A 22,902-nucleotide genomic window follows, 5' to 3' on the forward strand; every position below is an offset into this window, starting at 1 on the left:
TTTTGGCTAGCAACCCAAACTTTAATTTTCAAGATTAATCTATTCTTTTGTATTCAGGATGTAATCATATCATCTATGAAAAATGATAGCTTATTTCCTTCCAATATCTTTTCTTTCTTTTTTACTCTATAGCACTGGATAGTTCCTAAAATACAATAAGAAATAAAAATGGGGATGATCCTTCTCATTCCCAATCTTAAAAGGAAATGCTTTTTGTTTTACCACTGGGTGTAATGTTTTCTACAGAATTCGGGTTATATATTCTCTTCACTCTCTTCTAGTAATGGTTTGTGAAGTTTTTAAAAACCACATATGGATGCTTAATCTTATGAAATGTTTTTTCTGGATGTAAGATCATACAATTGCACTCATCTCACACGCTAGCAGAGTAATGCTCAAAATTCAAGCTTCAAAATCCAAGCCAGGCTTCAACAAAATGTGAACTGTGAACTTTCAGATGTTCAAGCTGGTTTTAGAAAAGGCAGAGGAACCAGAGATCAAATTGCCAACATCTGCTGGATCATCAAAAAAGCAAGAGAGTTCAAGAAAACATCTATTCCTGCTTTATTGACAATGCCAAAGCCTTTGACTGTGTGGATCACAATAAACTGTGGAAAATTATTCAAGAGATGGGAATACCAGACCACCTGATCTGCCTCTTGAGAAATCTGTATGCAGGTCAGGAAGAAACAGTTAGAACTGGACATGGAACAACAGACTGGTTCCAAATAGGAAAAGGAATACATCAAGGCTGTATATTGTCACCCTGATTATTTAACTTATATGCAGAGTAAGTACATCATGAGAAATGCTGGGCTGGATGAAGCACAAGCTGGAATCCAGACTGCCAGGAGAAATATCAATAACCTCAGATATGGAGATGACACCACCCTTATGGCAGAAAGTGAAGAAGAATTAAAGAGCCTCTTGATGAAAATGAAAGAGGAGAGTGAAAAAGTTGGCTGAAAGCTCAACATTCAGAAAACTAAGATCATGGCATCCGGTCCCATCACTTCATGGCAAATAGATGGGGAAACAATGGCAGACTTTATTTTTGGGGGCTCCAAAATCACTGCAGATGGTGACTGCAACCATGAAATTAAAAGACACTTACTCCTTGGAAGGAAAGTTATGACCAACCTAGATAGCATATTAAAAAGCAAAGACATTACTTTGCCAACAAAGGTCCATCTAGTCAAGGCTATGGTTTTTCCAGTGGTCATATATGGATGTGAGAGTTGGACTACAAAGAAAGCTGAGTGCCAAAGAATTGATGCTTTTGAATTGTAGTGTTGGAGAAGACTCTTAGAGTCCTTTGGACTGCAAGGAGATCCAACCAGTCCATCCTAAAGGAGATCAGTCCTGGGTGTTCATTGGGAGGACTGATGCTGAAGCTGAAACTCCAATACTTTGGCCACCTGATGTGAAGAGCTGACTTATTTGAAAAGACCCTAATGCTGGGGAAGACTGAGGTCAGGAGGAGAAGGGGATGACAGAGGATGAGATGGTTGGATGGCATCACCGACTCAATGGACATGAATTTGGGTAAACTCCGGGAGTTCGTGATGGACAGGGAGGCCTGGCGTGCTGCAGTCCATGGTGTCACAGAGTTGGACACGACTCAGCGACTGAACTGAAGATCACATGATTTTCCCCTTTATTAAGTTTTAATGTGATGAATTATATTGATTGCATTTGGAATAATAAACTACATTTCTGGAATAAATCCAATTTAGTATGATGATTAATTTTTAAATATATTATTGGAAATTTTTTGCTAAAAGTTTATGGGAATTTTGGATCTATCTTCATGGTGAGACTGGCCTTTAATTTTTTTTCTTCTATGGTCTTTGATTGTATTTTATTAGTTTCACAAAATACATTAGTGAGTATATTTGCGTTTCCTATTCCTTGAAAGAATGTAAGGTAAGATTACTCGACTTTTCTCTTCTTGTGTCATCCATACTTGAAAATGTATGGGCATCAAATTTTTATAACATTCTTCTAGTATCTGTAACATCTGTAGTGAGATCTATTTTCTTGATTCTGGTTATTTGTGCCTTCCCTCTTTTTTTTTCCCCCTGATTAATCTTACTAGGGATTTACCAGTTCTATGACATCTTTTCAGACTCAGCATTAGCAAATATATGCTTATATTGTGTTACATATTTTCTATCTTATTAATTTCAGTTCTTTGTATTTCCTCCCTTCTACTTTTTTTGGGTTTCGTTTATGTTTTTCTTCACTAATTTCTGAGATTAAAACTGAGCTTATTGATTTTAGCTGTTTTCATTTTCCATTATATAATTTTAAAGTGAAAAAAAAGTCACTTTAAGTATGGCTTTACATGCATCATAAAAGATTTCAGCTAAGTGTTCTCATTTTCATTATTAGGAAAAAAAAAAAAACTCTAACATACTGTAAAATAGCAATTCTTTGTTAAAATTTTTTCCATGAGAAGTATACACATTTTAAATGTTTCATATGTACTTGCAAGGGCTCTGAAGCAAGGTGCAGGGTTCCAAGTATGTCCATTAAATCAATTTTCACAATCATGTTGTCCACATTTTCTATACTACTGTTTTTTTTTTTTTTATACTACTGTTTTTTAAAAGTCTATTTGTCCTATGATATTTGTGGATATTTAGTTGTCCTCATAGTTCTGAATACTTTTGCTTCTAATCTTTTGGGATAATATGTATTTTTATAGCTTCCAAGTGAACTGGATCTTTCATCATGATAAAGTCACCTTCTTTATCTCTAGCAAGTTTTTTAATAGTAATGTCTATTTTACCTGATAGTACTGATAATATGACTATCTCGGCCTTTTTCAGGTTTGAATGGTATATTTTTTCAATCTTTTAAATCTCCTCATACTTAAGAAGTATTGCTTGTTTTAGTTGGTTTTTAAAAATTCAGTTAACAGTTGGTCTTTATTTTAACTAAAGCATTTAGGCCACATACATTTAATGTAATTACCAAAATACTGTGTCGTAAATCTCGTATATTTTTTACCCCTATTTTTACCTCCTGTTCCATGTTCCCTTTGCTCCCTGTTCTTCTGTTAGTTGATGCTGTATTAAAAAAAATTCTTTCCATAAATCTTTCCACTAGTTGCATTTGGTTTTAAAAATTATTCTAGTTCACTTAAAATTTGGAGTCATTAATCAGAATCTAATGGTACTTTCTTCCAGATAATATAAGTGTCTTGGAACTCTTCACTTTTATGTCCCTCCAGATTTATACACTCATTTTGTGGTTCAGTTCAGTTGCTCAGTCGTGTCTGACTCTTTGCGATCCCACAGACTACAGCACACCAGGCTTCCCTGTCCATCACCAACTCCCAGAGCTTACTCAAGCTCATGTCCATCAAGTCAGTGATGCCATCCAACCATCTCATCCTTGTTGTCCCCATCTCCTCTTGCCTACTCCATTTTGTGGTATATAAAATATATATACATATATATATATATACACACTTTAAATTTCACAATGAATTATTTTTATTATTTTGTATATTCAATGTTCATTAGATTTACATACACATTTATTGCTTGTTTTTTTTTTTTTGCTTCTTTCTCCTCCCCTGCACCTATAACCTTTTTGGACTCAGTTTCCTTTTTTGGGGGAATCATTTTCCTTTTATCTACAAAAATCCTTTATAGTTTCCTTTTAGTGAGAGTATGTTGGTGGTGAACTTTCGCAGTTTCTAATCTGAAAACAACTTCATTTGCTTTCAGTTCTGATGGGTAGTTACGCTGGGATTAGAATTTTAAGTTGTATTTATTTTCTTTCAGCACACAGAACATGTTTGTCATCTGGTTTTCATTGCGACTGTCAAGAAGTTAGCAGTCAAACTTTTGCCTCTTTTTAGGTACTATTTTTCTCCTGGCTAATTTTAAAATTCTTTTTTTTTTTTTTCCAATTTCGATATGACCTATCTAAATGTGTATTTCTTTGAATCATGTTTTTAAATTATTGGGGTTCCTGAATCCTTGATATCGTTCATAATTTTTGACAAATGCTCTGCTAAAATTTCTTCAAACTTATGCTCTCCCATCTCCCTTCTTTCTGCGACTCCAAAAAATATATATGAGTCCCTTTCCCTCTTATTTTTTTTAATGTATATTGGTCCTTTTCTTTCTCTGTATTTCATTCTGGATTTCCTTCCATTCTATCTTCCAGTTCACTGGTTCTCTAATTTAACTATATTTAATCATCTGTCAAACTCATCTATTTAGGGTCTTAATTTTTGTTGTATTTCTCAATTAAGGAATTCCCAATTATTTCCTTTTCAAATCAGCTATTCTACTTTTCATAGTTTCTAGTTTAGTTGAAAATCTAAAATTTTCAAGTTTGTTTTTAACTCTTTGAACATAATAAGCATACCTGTTTTGAATCAATGTCTAATAATTCCAGTATCTGGATATTTGTTGCCTGTTCTTTGTGTTGATTCTTGCTTACAATGTCTTGTCTCCTCACATCCTCTCTGACTATGTGCTAGACACTATATTTGAAAAATTATTATGGGATGGTTTGTTTCCTCTGGTTCCCTCTTATTCCTAGAGTGTATCCCTTAAGATTTTTTGCCTAACTGGTATAAAGACTACTTTACACCATTAAAGTGGTATACTTCACACTGTCCCTGACATGCCTTCTTTTAAAGGCCCTCCTCATTCCCTCCTGCCTCTTCACAACCTCCAACCTCTCACTCTAGAGCCTCATCCTCAGCGTCCACACAGTTGGTAGGCCTGGTGCTCCAACTTTTATGGCCTTTGCCCTGCAAGAGTATATAAGTGGAGTAGAGCCTCTCAGCTGCCTTTTCCAGACTGGCATAAGAATGTGTAACCTACAGAACCACCTTTCCCAAGATTTTAAAATCAAAGAAATCTAAAAAGTAGTTTTGGCCAATATATATATAGTTATGAAATATATAATGCAGCTGAAGTTAGAGATATCTGAAATAAAACTTATCACATCATTAATAAAAGAATGGAATTTGAGTTAAACAGCTGGCAATTAAATAATACCAGAAAAAAATGGAAAAAGCCTACATGATCAAAAATCAAGAGGTGCGTTTATCTTCTCACCGTTTTCTGCCAATGGAGCAAGAACTTCAAAAACCATTTCCCTCTTATCATGCTCTATTTGCTTCTTGAAGAGTTTCACCAGCTCTTCAGCAATGTTTGTACTGGCAAACTGTTCTTTACTTGACTCTGTAAAAAATAAAGAGGAAAATTTAGAGTAAGAAAACAAAATTAAGCACAGAAACTGTTTTCTATTACTTTCAATACTTGGTCATTTTGTTTCATTACTGATAAATGAAAACACTCTTCAAATACAGAAAACAGTCCTTTTTTTTTTTTTTTTTTCTTTAATGCCTCTGTAGAGGAAAAATGTCTAAAGCTTTAAGATGTTCTGACCCAATTATATTCAAGGCTATAAAAAAAAATGTTTGCTAGCATAATATATAGGTAACCATAGCAATGGTAAAATTACTGTTATAAATTCATAGTTTCAAGGCTTTTAGCCAAAGAAGAAAAATTACTCATAGCAGATTGCATTTCACACGGCTGAATTAAAGGTGACTTATTTTTACACCATTAGAGTGGTATATTTTCACACTGTCCCTGACATGCCTTCTTTCTTGTCTCCGATCTTTCACTCTAGAGCCTCATCCTCAACATTTAAATATGCTTTAATATTTCTCACAAAAAAAGCAATATTAAAACCAAATACCTTCCCTTTGCTCCACTTTCATGAAGCTACCATCCAGTCTGTTGAATTTCACAAACAAGTTTCTTGACAGCACTGTCTACATACGCTGTCTCTACTTCCTCAACTCACATGCATACCTAAACCCACCTCAAACCAGTCTGGGTCCACCTCTACATTCTGCAGTCTCCTTTGCATGCTCCTCCTTTCCACCAGACCAGTATAAATTCTAGTTCCTTGAGACTTCATCTTCTGCTTTCTTACCTTTTTGATCCTTACTCTCACCCTAGGCAATCTAATTTTTTTCTGTAGCATAAAAATACCTCCTATATGTTGATGCTTATACAATCATACCTCTAGCCCTCTTCTTAACTCCTGGCTATTTAAATGTCCATTTGACATCTCCATTTGAATATCTATCTAGCATCCAAACACCATGCCTAAGGTAGACTTCTGATATTCTGATATGTCTGTTCTTTCTCCAAACACCATGCCTAGGGTAGACATCTGATATTCTGATACATCTGTTCTCTCTCCAGAGTTCCATAATTTAGTGAATAAACATGCCACCTACCTGCCCTCCATACACGCAGAAACCTGGGGGTCATCACTCACTTGTTCTCTCTCAGTGTATCCACATAATAACCAAAATCTATTAGTCTACCTCCAAAATACAACCAGAATCCAGTCTATTTCCTTTCTGATTCTCAGTCCTTTTGCTGCATCAGATATCCTATCAATTTATCTAAAGTTTCTCTCAGAGAATCGACCAATCTAGTCAAGACTGCTTGCTCTCCATGTCTGCTGGGCACACTGACATCCTGGAATTCCTTTTTCATGATCTTGATGGATATTTTCTTCTCCTTCCTGTATTAGATACTCTATTACCTATGTTCATTCACATTCAAGTTTTTAGTTTCAGTAGACGCATCCACCAGCAACTTTCTGAGAAAGGTAAACTACACTGTTTGAAGAAGATAAATATTTAGAAATTTTAACTGTCTGAAATGTTCCTTCCCACCTAGAATGTACATCTGTAATTTAAATTCCTTCCTTACCTCATTCAATTATGTCCTCATAATAGCAATTATTGTAACTTACAATTATATGCTTGTTTATAAGTTCATTTTAGAAATAAGTTTCCACATCACCTACTAAAATATAAGCTGCTTGAGAGCATGACTACCACAAACACAGTATACAGTATGGTGCCTAGTACAGGGCAAGTGTTCAAAAGAAATTTGTTGATTTTTTGAATGTGTGACTGAAAAAACAAGTAAACAAATGCAAGAGTTACATTCTATTCTCTAGTTTCTGGTAAATCTCTTCCAATATCAAATAAAAAATATTAGAAATTCAACTTTAAAAGAAAATGGAGAAACAAATATTTATATTTGTTTAAAACAGTTTTGATTTACTCTACTGTTACCCTGCTTTTGGCACATGTACCAGACCTATCCCAAAATGATGTGAATCCAGTCCAAGACTTCTAAGTAAGATTCATTAGTGCTACAAAAAAAGAGCAAAGGGTGGAGTGTCTTTTCTAATAAGCTACCTAAACTCTCAGAAATCAAATTTTACAAACATTACACCTTACCCAAAAAGTTAGTTTGATTTAAACAGGAATGATTTAATTCCTCAACATTTGTGGTTGCTCTTTTGTTTCACACAATTCTTCAAATAAATGAAACAAAATCATAGATGAACTAGACATGATTTATCAGTTATGTACTCTTAACTCTTTTCAAAATAGTTGAAGCACTTTTTTCCAACCCATATTTTATTCTTCCACTTATTAAACTGAAACAAAATCACTGTTGTTAAATAATTCAGTCCATTTGCCAGTACAAGGGAACAATGCACCATGATTAATATAGGAATTCATGAAGAAAATCTGATCATATCCCGTAGGTGGATACAGAGAAAGGACAGCATGAGCCGTGATTTGGACATTATATTTGATTTAAATGCCACAGATCCTTAAGACTTTCAGCAAGAAGGACTTTTTCCTAAGGGTTTATTATTAAAGTTCTTTTTTTTTTTTTTAATGTGGACCATTTTTTAAAAAGTCTTTATTGAATTTGTTACAATAATGCTCCTGTTTTATATGTTTTGGTTTTTTTGGCTGTGAGGCATGTGGGGTCTCAGCTCCCCAGCCAGGAACTGAACCTGCACCCTCTGCATCAGAAGGTGAAGTCTTAACTATTGGACAGCCAGGGAAGTCCCCCGTTAAGGGTTGATTTTTTAACAAAATTATATATGAGTTTAAAGAGTTAGTTCTAATACTTATATTACCAGGAGAATCCAGTCCCCCTTTCCCATTTCTTCTTCAAAAACAAGCACATAAAGCTCTTTTAGCTAATTCACTGATATTTACCTCCAAAAACATTTTATATTGACAATTTTTGCTTTTTTAGTTTTAGGTATTTTTGATTGACCTTCCACTATGAAAGATGAAGCACTAGCTTTCTCCTTTTCCTGTCTCCACAATAACCTACATCTTTACAGTGCAATTATACTGTAATTTTGGCTTGAAGTAATTAGTGTTTCAATAACACACTGTGTCATGTGGCCTGGAGTTACTTTTATTTCCTTGGAATTACTTTTTTTTTTCTCATTTATTTAGCTTTCAATGTACTTATTAATTCAACTCCAAACTCTCCATCAGTTGTCTGACTTTTTTCTTAATAAGCACGTTCTCTTTAGGTGCTCAATTAATTTCATCTCGTGTAAGAGTTTCCCCAGTCGGGACTGGTTGCTCTTTGAAAACAGGACATTTGGGGCTGTCATGTCACCATCCTACTAGAAGCTCCTATTTTCCTGTTGAATCTCTTGTCTCCTGATTCCTGTGTAATCTTATTATTTATATCCCTTGTTTCATTGGAACACATCTTCCAGAGGCTTCCAGGAAAGATATAAAGGATACCGATTTTCTGAGACATTCATGTTTAACACTGTCCCTATTGTTACCTCACACTTGACTGATGATCTGCATATAGAATTCTATACTGGAAATGATTTTTCCTCAAATTTTTGAAGGCAACAACATTCCATTTTCTTTTGGTTACCACTTTTCTTTTGATACTTCTGATGTCTACTGATTCACAATCTTTTCTTTTTTTTTTTTCTTTTTTTTTTACAACATTTCAGTGGGTTTTGTCATACATTGATATGAATCAGCCATAGATTTACACTTATTCCCCATCCCGATCCCCCCTCCCATCTCCCTCTCTACCCGATTCCTCTGGGTCTTCCCAGTGCACCAGGCCCGAGCACTTGTCTCATGCATCCCACCTGGGCTGGTGATCTGTTTCACCATAGATAGTATACATGCTGTTCTTTTGAAACATCCCACCCTCACCTTCTCCCACAGAGTTCAAAAGTCTGTTCTGTATTTCTGTGTCTCTTTTTCTGTTTTGCATATAGGGTTATCATTACCATCTTTCTAAATTCCATATATATGTGTTAGTATGCTGTAATGTTCTTTATCTTTCTGGCTTACTTCACTCTGTATAAGGGGCTCCAGTTTCATCCATCTCATTAGGACTGGTTCAAATGAATTCTTTTTGACGGCTGAGTAAAATTCCATGGTGTATATGTACCACAGCTTCCTTATCCATTCATCTGCTGATGGGCATCTAGGTTGCTTCCATGTCCTGGCTATTATAAACAGTGCTGCGATGAACATTGGGGTGCATGTGTCTCTTTCAGATCTGGTTTCCTCAGTGTGTATGCCCAGAAGTGGGATTGCTGGGTCATATGGCAGTTCTATTTCCAGTTTTTTAAGGAATCTCCACACTGTTTTCCATAGTGGCTGTACTAGTTTGCATTCCCACCAACAGTGTAAGAGGGTTCCCTTTTCTCCACAGCCTCTCCAGCATTTATTGCTTGTAGACTTTTGGATAGCAGCCATCCTGACTGGTGTGTAATGGTACCTCATTGTGGTTTTGATTTGCATTTCTCTAATAATGAGTGATGTTGAGCACCTTTTCATGTGTTTGTTAGCCATCTGTATGTCTTCTTTGGAGAAATGTCTGTTTAGTTCTTTGGCCCACTTTTTGATTGGGTCATTTATTTTTCTGGAATTGAGCTGCAGGAGTTGCTTGTATATTTTTGAGATTAATCCTTTGTCTGTTTCTTCATTTGCTATTATTTTCTCCCAATCTGACGGCTGTCTTTTCACCTTACTTATAGTTTCTTTTGTAGTGCAAAAGCTTTTAAGTTTCATTAGATCCCATTTGTTTAGTTTTGCTTTTATTTCCAATATTCTGGGAGGTGGGTCATAGAGGATCTTGCTGTGATTTATGTCGGAGAGTGTTTTGCCTATGTTCTCCTCTAGGAATTTTATAGTTTCTGGTCTTACATTTAGATCTTTAATCCATTTTGAGTTTATTTTTGTGTATGGTGTTAGAAAGTGTTCTAGTTTCATTCTTTTACAAGTGGTTGACCAGTTTTCCCAGCACCACTTGTTAAAGAGGTTGTCTTTTTTCCATTGTATATCCTTGCCTCCTTTGTCAAAGATAAGGTGTCCATAGGTTCGTGGATTTATCTCTGGGCTTTCTATTCTGTTCCATTGGTCTATATTTCTGTCTTTGTGCCAGTACCACACTGTCTTGATGACTGTGGCTTTGTAGTAGAGTCTGAAGTCAGGCAGGTTGATTCCTCCAGTTCCATTCTTCTTTTTCAAGATTACTTTGGCTATTCGAGGTTTTTTGTATTTCCATACAAATTGTGAAATTCTTTGGTCTAGTTCTGTGAAAAATACCGTTGGTAGCTTGATAGGGATTGCATTGAATCTATAGATTGCTTTGGGTAGAATAGCCATTTTGACAATATTGATTCTTCCAATCCATGAACACGGTATGTTTCTCCATCTGTTTGTGTCCTCTTTGATTTCTTTCATCAGTGTTTTATAGTTTTCTATGTATAGGTCTTTTGTTTCTTTAGGTAGATATACTCCTAAGTATTTTATTCTTTTTGTTGCAATGGTGAATGGTATTGTTTCCTTAATTTCTCTTTCTGTTTTTTCATTGTTAGTATATAGGAATGCAAGGGATTTCTGTGTGTTAATTTTATATCCTGCAACTTTACTATATTCATTGATTAGTTCTAGTAATTTTCTGGTAGAGTCTTTAGGGTTTTCTATATAGAGGATCATGTCATCTGCAAACAGTGAGAGTTTCACTTCTTCTTTTCCTATCTGGATTCCTTTTACTTCTTTTTCTGCTCTGATTGCTGCGGCCAAAACTTCCAACACTATGTTGAACAGTAGTGGTGAGAGTGGGCACCCTTGTCTTGTTCCTGATTTCAGGGGAAATGCTTTCAATTTTTCACCATTGAGGGTGATGCTTGCTGTGGGTTTGTCATATATAGCTTTTATTATGTTGAGGCATGTTCCTTCTATTCCTGCTTTTTGGAGAGTTTTAATCATAAATGAGTGTTGAATTTTGTCAAAGGCTTTCTCTGCATCTATTGAGATAATCATATGGTTTTTATCTTTCAATTTGTTAATGTGGTGTATTACATTGATTGATTTGCGGATATTGAAGAATCCTTGCATTCCTGGGATAAAGCCCACTTGGTCGTGGTGTATGATTTTTTTAATATGTTGTTGGATTCTGTTTGCTAGAATTTTGTTAAGGATTTTTGCATCTATGTTCATCAGTGATATTGGCCTGTAGTTTTCTTTTTTTGTGGCATCTTTGTCAGGTTTTGGTCACAATCTTTTCTATGTAACTTTCTTCCTTCCTCTCTCTCTCTGGAATTCTATGAAATGTTCCCTTTGTCCCCATTATTCTAAAATTTCACATTGATGTGCTGTGGTCTGGGGGCCTAATTTCATCCACTAGGCTGTCATTTGATAAGATTCTTCCAATCTGGAGAAATATATATTTTAGTTCTGTGACACTTGGGTTTATTCAGCAATTCTTTCCTATTTATCTCTTCCTAGAACTCTTGGACTGATCCTCTATCTACATACTCTATTTTCCATACCCTTGCTTTTTGCTTTACTTCTGTAAATATATCTCTGTACATTTTACTGTCTTTCATTTTGGCTGTTTTAGCTTTCTCGCTGTGTTCCTTTTTCTTTAAAAATAGCATCCTGTTATAGTTTCATGCTTACAGTATTTTTCTACTTGAATATATTAGAGTTCCCCCCTCCCCCCTGCATAGTTTCTATTTCCTCCAAGTTACTTTTGTAAAATTTCATTATTTCCCATGTTCAGGCTGTCCTTACTTTTCTAGTTGTCTGCCACTGATTAAGAACTGGGATTTAAAAACTGATTAGGATCTATGAGTGGCCTTGTAAGATTCCCTGTAGATCTGAAAGCTCTGTGTAGAAGAATTCCAACGTAAGTATCTTTAAGTCCATATTCTAGAGAACAAATGGGATAATTCAGCATACCTACTTTCACTATTTTCAGAATGGTACTCTGGTACCTCTTATTAATCTGCTGTCCCCAGCCTACCCTCTACTCTGAGTCTCTCTACAGAGTAAATACAGTCTTCTGCTTAGATGGGAAGGCCAGTTACCAGAGTGGGAAGGGAAAGAAACTCTTGATGCCACTAAACCCTGAAACTTTTGAAGACACCAAAGAACAAATTGGTTAGTGCTTGGCTTTCCAATTAAGGATTCAAATTTCAAAATTTTGCTAAGTGAGTTATTGCTTCTTTTCTTTCCATGTTCTAAAAAATTTTTATATTATCCCTTTTGTTTGTTTTCCCTCCCCTTTCCTTGATGGTTTTGTATTTAAAAAAAAAAAAATCTCTTTACTGTAGTTTTAGTTGGTTTCCCGAAGGGAGTAAAAGTGAAGATTTTCATTCTAACATTTCTATCCGCCCCCCAAAATACTAATATTTTAAGCAGACAAGTTTATTTATAAAAGACTGTAAAGCCAAACAAAAAGGGGGAAAATCTCATTCTGCTTAATCTATAATGTTTATAAGCATGCAAACTTTAAAACTGGATTCATCCTATAATTGTGAATATAGAATAATAATGTGTGCACATAAACTAGGAATCAAAGACAATAAAAAGGGCTGCACATTCCTTTTCTGCCCCCAAATCTGAACTAGACTGCATTCATTTATTTTCTATTTTATCTTTAAGCTATATCTTTAGTGAGCAAAAACACATAAATTTCTTAGCTCCAATTGTAAACAATATAATCCTAAAATGTAATTGGATCTACACTTTAACACTGAAACAATGTATCTATGATGCTTCAAAAAAAAAACTAAAAGAATCTAAATGGATTTCCAGGTTAACATCTAAAGAAAAATGTATTATAAGTATATTAATCAGTTATGAATAATTACATTTTGGTTTATGCCTAGGACTTACCAAGTTCTGCTAAGTTGCCGAAGGCAACAAGACACATTTCTGTAAGAGCTGCGTTTTGGCAGTGGATGCCCAGTAACTTAACTAAGGTAGGAATAACACCCATGTTGATAAGCTGAGCTTGAAGGGAATCTGTTAAAAAACAAACAAACAAACAAGAAAAAAAAAACACACAAAGTATTTACGTATTAAATGGACATTAGTAAGAAGAAAACACCTTTTATACTCCCTACTGCAAACACAATACTATTTCATATTATTTCAATTATGGTAAAGCAAGGTTAAGTCCGCTCGTAAGTCTTGAAAATGTTTAAGACATTAGTTCAAAGGAACTGAATTTTGAAACTTTTCAATGAAATTTTCAAAGAAATTTAGAAATGACAATAATTCAAGTAATATGTAAAATCACCAGTTTTTTTTTTAATGTCTTATACCTTTACTAAGTAGGTTTTAAAATGCATAAACAATTAAACATTACCATTGGTTTTTAAGTTAAAAGGTTAGACAAAGTAACATTTGCATAACAGGAAGACACAGAGTATATGAAAAGCATAAGAAAAAAAAGCAACTTTAATAAAGACTAAGAAGATAAAAGTCTTAGAACCCCTTAGACAGTTGCTTCATAATAAAGAATGAAAAATATATCACACACTCAAATAATTTATTTGCAGCAGAGTGTTCTTTGATGACTGTTAGGAAGGAAAGTTTTAACAAGGAAAAAAATCTGGTTACTTAAAATATTTCTCTTTTCAAAGTTTTATTTAATAATAGTGACAATCATCTTAGGAAAGAAAGGAAGATTTGGCTTGAGAGGTAAAGACGTCAATATGGCTTTGTTATTGCTTGCCTTCATTTTCTAAGAAGGTAATTGATTTTAAAGTACTTAATATACCCCGGATTTTCACAACGGCTCTTCATGAACAATGATAATAGAATACCTGTAACAAAGTTGAAGGTAAGTAAACCAAAATGAAAACCAAAAGTACTGCCTTTGAGAATAAGATAAGAAGAAAGACACTCATATGCCTATGCAAAACACTATCACTACTAATAACTGGTTCATCTAAAGATAGAGGAAAGCTTTCAAAATTTTTTTCTTTTCCTTTTAAAAATTATATGCCACTTTCAAGTTAATAATTTTCTCCAAATTTTTTTTATGTATGTTTATCTAAAGATAAAAATCTGTTTCTTACAAAACACATTTTCCTCATAGCATACATCCTTTGATGGAGTTTGTGTACTAATCTCTTTACCACTCTTCAGAGTTCTTAAACTTCCCTGGTGGCTCAGTGGTAAAGAATCTGCCTGCCAATGCAGAAGATGTGGGTTGGATCCCTGGATTGGGAAGATCCCCTGGAGAAGAAAATGGCAGCCCACTCCAGCATTCTTGCCTGGGGAATCCCTTTGGCAGAGCAGCCTTGAGGGCTACAGACCAAGGAGTTGCAAAGAGTCAGACATGACTAAACCATAACAACAACATAGTTCTTAACCTATAGATAAGGAGATGGCTGGGTGATTATCAGAAAGAAAAGGTAAGGTTGAGTTGTCTCACATGCCAATTGGTTACTTGCCTAGAGGTCTGTGTAGTTAATTTTTCCTGCTTTTAGAGTCAAATATGAAGGGATAGCCAACAGAAGCTTGTCAGCCCTGAAAACTGATGGTAATTGTGGATATTATCTGGCTCAGTTGGGGGGGTCATCTATACTAGAAAGAGACTTATTACCAAAATAAGAATAGAAAACAAATCCTGAGACAAATGATGTTTATATTGAGAGTTCAAATAGTCTAAAACAATTTCAAATTTTGCAGTGGAATTATGAAGTCTATTCTAAAAGGACATATATATAAAAGAATGTATTCAATTAAATGATTCATTTTTATGCTTCTGATGCTAATTATTTTTTCTAACTATACAATTCAGTAATTAATGACTCACAACACTTACATTATCTTACAGGCAAATCACCTATTATACCTATAGTATTACACCTATTATAGTATATATTTGTATTTTGGTTATAGTATTTATAAAGATCATGCACCAAGAAGCTTTCCAAGTTAGAAATTATTTTGGTTACTTACCAGTTGATAGAGTGCCTTATAATTGGATCACCTCTGCAGATCCTTGTTCTTTAGCAATATTTTTATTTATTTATTCATTTTGACTACCTCTTCAAATACTGCAGAGCTGCTGAATCATTAAATCTCAGGTACGTAAGCGTGAGCACTAGCGCATGCATTGAGTGAGTCAAACTCCACTATATGTCTGCATATATGTAAGCATCACACACCCCCTCAGTACTGTTGGTACAAACTGAAAATCCAACAGTCCAGGGACATTAGAGGAATAACAAAATATAGGAAGGAGATAACAGGAGAATGCCACTTAAATAATGCTCATGTTTTCTGAACTTGGCATCTCTACCACTTTCTTTGACCACTTTTACAACATTATGGATTTTGGTTCCAGGGCTAAGAGGGCCCCAAAAAAAGAAACATTACAGAGTTTCATACAATCTGTGGCATACAAACTGAAGCAGTGATATTTGAAATTCTGGTAGATAAGCAGAAAAAGTAGCACAGTCCAATGGCATATGGTATAAATTGCCATAATTCATGAAAATCACATTGCTTCATGAAAATGTGTTTTCAAGCTACCCAGGAGCCAAATTAATTTGGTATTCACATACAACACACATACCACGCACAAGTAAAGAGAAAAAATATATAGCCATCCAATAGACAGGCCTCATTTTAGACCACTTGGGTGCCCATCTTTTATATCCATTTCTATGAAGGTAACTAAAACAAAAGTTACACTCAAATAATTCTAAAATCTGTTTATGCCAATTGCAGCCAAGTCATTCTCCTTTGTTAATGGAGGCCCAGAAGAGGGAAATATTTTTACTTAAACAGGCTGATACAAAATTTTCATCTCAAGATAGGCAGGCATCCTAGAACACAGTTCTCAAAATGGAGTCCCAAAAACCCTTTCAGAGGATCACCAGGTCAAAATTACTTTCATAAAAATACCAAGACTTGATTTGCCTTTTTCACTATGCTGACATTTCCATTGATGGCACAACAACAGTAGTGAGTAAAACTGCTGGGGGCATTAGCATGAACCCAGTCAATGGCACCAAAATGTATCAGTAGTCACTGTATTCTTAACATCACACAGTCACAGTAAAATAAATGCTGTTCTTTTCAGCAATTAAAGAAATTTAACTTATTTTTTTCATAAAAAGATGCTATTTATGTTGACCTATAATGGGTTTTTATTATTTGAAAGTGTGATACTACATAATTTTTAAAATGCCTTCATTTTAATTTCTAATATAATATTGATAGATATAACCCATACATATAAGCAAAAATTCTTTGAGATCTTTGGTAATTTTTAAGTGTCTAAAAGAGCCCTGAGATCAAAAGTTTAAGAACCATTGCCAATGGATTACCTAATTTGTACAGGAATTGGGGGAAAAATATAGAAAAGAGATCTAAAATTCAACGATATGCTTGGCAGATGTGACAAAAGAAAGAAATTAAAAGCACGGTAGGAATCCTAGATACTGGTGCTTAGATATTTTGAGTGAAATAATATTAATTAAGCACCAGACACCTCATTTTGCTTATATGAGTAGATATTCTACTCAAGTCTAGGAGAATATTCCATGATTAGATCTGGTTGCCTATTTCAGTTACAACTTACTATGTTATCAATACATAGTTCTTTTGAGGGTTAAGTAGAGCTCCTGTTTGTGTGGAATAAATTAGTATTAGTTCTTATTGCTGGAACCAAATGATTAAGTTGAATCACTTTTTCTTATTGCCCAAAGAAAGCTGTTAATAGACTTCAAAGGACATGGCTGACACTCATGCTATTGTGAACGGTATCAGGGATATGACTCATAAATTAAAGACTAACTGGAAGAAATCCTCAGAACCAGTTCACATTCTCTAGATACATTTGAGAGAATGAGAGACACAATTCAAGACTGAGACTTATTGCATCCTTCAATGAATACCAGCAACTCCAAAAGAATGTCAGAGCTCAACAAATACAGTTCACAAGAATGCAACCCAGGCCCATACATAGCAAACACATATGTGTGAAAGACAGTCTTTAGACAGGACAATGTCATAAATGTCTGAAGACTTGTAAAAATTGCTCCTGACACACATCACAGACAAATACTGACCAAAATACAGAATTACAAAATTACATAATATCAAGATGACACAGGCCCTGCATGATCTATGGGGAGGAAGAGGAAGAAAGGCACTGAGGGGGTGCAATACAGATGCATATACAAAGAGATTTAGAAGGCAATCAACGCATGCGCTGGTGTGAACACTTACCTACCTACATTTGAATTTCAATGGTTCCAAGTTCTTCAGGTCACACACACATGGAAACTCCAAAGAATGGAGATCTGGAGAGAAGATCTCAAGTTGAAGAACCTTTTTCCCCCTGAGTTTTCAGTTTAATGTTTCAAACATTGGTATAGATTATAGGTCCAGAAAAGTATGCCAAGAACTCTAGTAACTCAACTGAAGTTATGTGGATCAATTACTAAAAAGTATAGGTTTTTAACGAAGATAACACATGTTTATCTTATTCCTAAGAAAAGGTCCTTACAATGTTATAAAATTATTAAGCTGATTAATAGGACATAATGATGAAACTGTGTCAAAGTAACACACACATATAGATAATTCAAAAGACATAGGTTCTACATTAGTATATAGATTTGGTATATATAGTATTAATAGTATAAAGAGTACAACAGTCCTATTTATAAGCTTGCACAAAAACCACATCTATAGTCTAATTATATACAGTGGAAACAATAAAAACAAGTAAATATAAATCCTGATGAGTTGGATAAAAAATCATTTGGGTATAATAAAGACCAAAAAAATTGCCCTTTACTAATGGCACATCTATATTTCCAAAAATATATATAAAAAGAAAAATTATATATGAAGTAACAGTGCAGTATAATTTGTGAGCTGAAGCAAGTTGTAGCTCTATCATCATGTTGAAAAGTAAACTGACTTAAATACAGCAACCAAGAGGATGGTCTGTGGTTAAAAACTTTATACATACACATGTGCAAGTACAAGACTTCCTGATTTCAGTTAAACTTATTACCTAGTATCTTTTTGTTGACTGATCAGGAAAGGGAAGAATTTTTATTCTAAATCTAGTGCTGAGCAAATAAAACCAAAAATATTTACAACTGTTTAAAATTAACTTCAAATCAATTATTTTGAAATTTCTGTTTACTCAAAACATGCATTTCATGTTATATTTGCATACAGATTACCTTTATAATTTAAGCCCCAGGTTACATATCTCAATGATAATCAGCAATTTTAAAGAAAAAAAAGAAGAATCAAGATTCATTAGTATTTTAGAGTACTAGAGGTTTAAAAATAATAATCTTACACATTTCGTACTTTCTGAAAGTTAACAATAAAAAGTGAAAAAGTTTCTAAGCTCTGAAACTAAAAGAGTCCCTACAGAGCAAAATTTCCCTTCTGTAAAAGTTCTAGAGATAAATGACAAAATTACATGAATGAGTATAACGTAAAAACAACAGTAACAATGGAAAATCTCAAAGCAAATCACAAGAGAAAGGAAAAATATTTTATTATTCTTAAGAGGCCTGTTTTCAATCCAATGACATCTAGAATGATTATGTCTTAATCTAGTAGATAATTTTTTCCCTAGACTCACTTCAGGTTAAATTACTTACCACAGATCACCTACTGTTATAATGAATTGTTACAAAGAAGATTCCATTAAGAAAATTCTCTGCTTTCATCTCAGACATAAACTGGTCTTTAAAAGGTTAAAGTCTGTTTTTTAGAAGAGGACTACAGTCAGCTATTGCTTAAGTAGCTCTTAATTGAGAGAAAAACATTCAGTCTTGACTCTCCTATGGCATGGCTGAAAGGCCACATCTACAGTAAGTATGAATTTAAGCATAAATTTTGTACAGCCAATTGAGCTGAGAGGCTAATTTACAGACAACACATGTATCTTGTAATCATATGTGTTTAAAAACATAAAAATTCTGTTTTACAAAAGAATGCTTTGGTTTTAACAACAACAACAACAAAACAAATAATAGTAGTTACCCTAGAGAATTACTATGATTATGTTTTTACACTTTAAAATTACATAAGTTATTTGCAACACATAAACTGTGTTAAGAAATATCTACATAAGCCAAAGATTTCTGACTTCTTTCCAGTAAACATTTTTCAATTAAATTTATTTTTCAATAAATAAAATATAGGCAGTTTGCTGTTAACTAGATTTTATTTGTAGTTAGAAAATAGTTACTAATTTTCATACAAGTTAGTTTACATATGACACTTTTCTGCTCTAAGTTTCTTGCTGAATGAATTATTTCAAGTGGTCTAAATTAAAGATGTGCTGATATTTGACCAAAATCCATTATATATGTATCTCTGACTTTTGCCACAGCTCTGTCAAACAAGAATGTTTATGTCAGTGTCATCTCTGGCACCTACAAATTTCTGCATAGTCAATGATCATGTGTTTGATACCATCATATTTCAATTAGTGTAACATGAACAATAAAAACAAGGCTTGGTCTTTCAGTTTTACCTTCACTATCTAAATATGCACTTTCAAATACAGGTAAACATTTCATATAAAAATTTCCAAATGTGCGTCACATGCTGAAATTCTATCAGCTGAAATGTAAATGTGTATTTATATTGCAATATTAAAATGTGGCAATAACTAATGATGGTGAAAGCTATATAAATGTAAAAATTAAATCAGGGCAGAATAACAGAGATATTATCATCTATTCTCTTCAGAATTTACAACAAAAAATAAATGTTAGGAGTTTTTTTATTTTTAGTTAATTAATTCCACTCCAGCTATGAATCTTTCAAGAGAAAGTCCAATTTGAGAATTCTTTACATCTTATGAGGATGAGTTAAAATCAGAAAGCCAACTCTGCCACCTTAAATTTTCACTATGAGGACATTCTCAAAAGTAATATTCAACAACATCTTATTAGTCACCTTCTACAAGTTTTTACATGTTAGAGAATGAGAAACCCCAAACATATTTTGTTACCCTACTGTCCTCAGTTAAAATTGGTTGTTTAGTATCATGTTAAATGCACCGTCATGATTATAAAAGCAATCTAGAAGCTAAAAATGCGGCAAAAAGCTATTACTTCTTTAATATAATGTCAATCTTATCATTGACATTATACATATATAATTAACATACACATAATTATATATATAATTAACATATTATATATATATATAACCCTATAATTATATATATATAATTAACCCTAACCCTAATTTAGGGTTTTCATATATATATAAAACCTTATAATTTTATGTATATATAATTAACATTATATATAATGTTAACAAAACTATAGCAATCACTTCATTTTTTTGTGATATATTTTGAATTCTTGTATTCAGAAGTTCATTCTATAATAGCCAAAACTGAATATTACTGGTAATAATTGTTCATGTGGAATTAAACTAACATATACATTTGGTACACCTCAACTAAAAACCAAATTAGAGTCTGTCCATTAAATAACAGTATTATTAGAGTAACAGTTTAGGAGGATTATGATGAAGGGCTAATACTCTAATTGGTCAAGTTTAATAGGCAGAATTAGCAGAATAAGAACAATTAAGGTGCAAGAACAATTAACTGCTCTGTCCTTCAATAAAACAATTTGTTTAAAATGACATTACTTGTAGCAGAACTTCATGAATGTCACCTGCTTCAGAATGATTAGAAAGCTCTGTTGGTCAAACAATGAAAATTCCAAAATTTTTACAAAGAGAACAGCAATTAGTAAATAAAGAATTCTAATATAAGTCTTTCATGCACTTCAACGTACTAGAGTAATCTGAGAAACTGTGTTTCAATAGATAGAACTTAAAAGTACATCTCCCATGCCGTTTTAAAAAGAGAAAAAACAGAACAGAATGTAAAATGAAAACTATACTTAGGAAAATTAATGTAATTAAGAAAAAAGACAATAAATTGCAAAGATACACTGTTTTTTTCCCCCTTTAAGTTAGCCAGAAAGGTTTTAGTATTTAGGAAATTTGCAGAATTATTAATTAGCTTATACCCACAGTAAGTAAACTTTGAAACTAGTTCCTCATTCATGCAAAGCAAAAATCATTTCTCTAAGCATCTAACATCTAGGAAGCATTCTTTCTTACCTATAATAAAGTAATACCAAAACATAAACATGAGGCTCAGGCCAAAGTGCATTTTTAGTTTTTAATCAGGATTATTCCTTATTAATTTCTATTCTTCTTATTTTAAGTAAGAATAAAAATCAAGTAAGCCAAGTTAATCAGGCTGTTCATTACAAAAATGAAGAATATTATTAGAATTGGGAAACTGCTGGTTGAAATGAAAGTAGCAGCTAATACTAACTACATATTAAGTGCTCTTTATTTTTTTTTTTTAAGTGCTCTTTAAATTAGAAGAGAGAAGATATACTTTACAAGCCCATTTTAAACAACTGAATTTAAGTACTGGGCTTAATAATTATATTCAATTTTTAGGATCTGACACTCCATGAAATGCACTTCTTAAATCACACAGATGGCCTCCCTCCAAACATAGTTCAATTATTGTAAGTCCACGTGGCAAATAAAATTATCATGAGAGTATGCTAGAGAGATTTCAGGAACCATAAAAGAAGAGAAATTGACTCTTTCAGTAATAAGTAGTTAGTAAGATATCACAGAAAAATCAGCTCTATTTGTAAAAATCGTACACACACACACACACACATATGTATGTATATATGATACCAGTTGTCACATGAAGAAGCCTATCATAGACTGTGCATATTAGTTACTTCAGAAGGAAACTAACTTTTCCTTTCCTGATGACATGTTTATTTCCTCTACTCTTTTCTCTGACGGCATAGGTTATATAAAACAAGTAACTTCTAGTCTTTGCTTTAATGCTTATCATCATTAATAATTTTTCTTAAAATTATTACAGATTTTTCCCTATATTTTATGTTTGTAGCATAAGTGTACTAAGAAAAACTTAAACTCTCAGTTACGGAGTTTTCCAAGAAATATATATTGGTTATCATGGTTACTTGTAATATAATAAAAATGGTGGCCATCCATAGGTTCTGCAATAAGGTGCTAAATTATTCCGGTGCTTTGCTTTAGATAACTGGTTTATTTCTATTCAAGCTGCAATCAAATTTCAAGTATACATATGCAGATTTGTCAAGTCTGTGGATCACCTATGGTAAATTATTAACCACAGATCTGGCACTATTAACTGTCAGCTTGTTTTCAATGCCACTTTTTCCTACTGCCATGTATGTAAACAGCAAATATAAACTAATGTGATATGCAAGAGTTTATAACGGTCCTAACTTATTTAATGAAGAAAATGCGTACCAGTAACATATTTTTCTTCCAATCATTGATTTTGCTGATTAAAAGAATTTAGACAATACAAAGCACCCAGAAAAGTCAATCTATTATAATAAATATTTTCCAAACTCCTACTATATACCAAAATGGTGTTCTATTTGAAAACAGCTGGATATTTGAACAGATTTTTCAATCTTCAGTGCAATGTTTTGGCACTGGGCAACCAAAGCCAAGAAAAAAATATCCAAGAAACTAATGAGATTAAAAATACCTACAATAATAAGTTTGAGTTCTGGTTTATAGAACAACTAAAACTTTAAAGCTGTAACTACATAAAGAAAATACAGTTCACATTTCCTCAAACTGAACGCCAAATTGTCAACATGATTTTC

The 22,902-nt window shown here is 33.4% G+C and overlaps 1 protein-coding gene across 5 annotated transcripts in view; it reads right to left on the bottom strand.

Annotated features, from left to right (window-relative positions):
* Positions 1–22,902, bottom strand: part of RAP1GDS1 (Rap1 GTPase-GDP dissociation stimulator 1) — a 152,310-nt gene that overhangs the window by 23,633 nt on the left and 105,775 nt on the right. For all 5 annotated transcript variants that reach the window (XM_043870714.1, XM_043870713.1, XM_043870710.1 and 2 more), the window contains 2 exons: positions 13,061–13,189; positions 5,091–5,216 (listed from right to left, as the gene is read on the bottom strand). In XM_043870714.1, coding sequence (XP_043726649.1) covers positions 5,091–5,216; positions 13,061–13,189 — 255 coding nt within the window. The remainder of the gene's footprint in view (positions 1–5,090; positions 5,217–13,060; positions 13,190–22,902) is intronic.

This window comes from Cervus elaphus, chromosome 17 (genome assembly GCF_910594005.1).
Source record: "Cervus elaphus chromosome 17, mCerEla1.1, whole genome shotgun sequence".
In the NCBI taxonomy this organism is placed as follows: domain Eukaryota; kingdom Metazoa; phylum Chordata; class Mammalia; order Artiodactyla; family Cervidae; genus Cervus; species Cervus elaphus.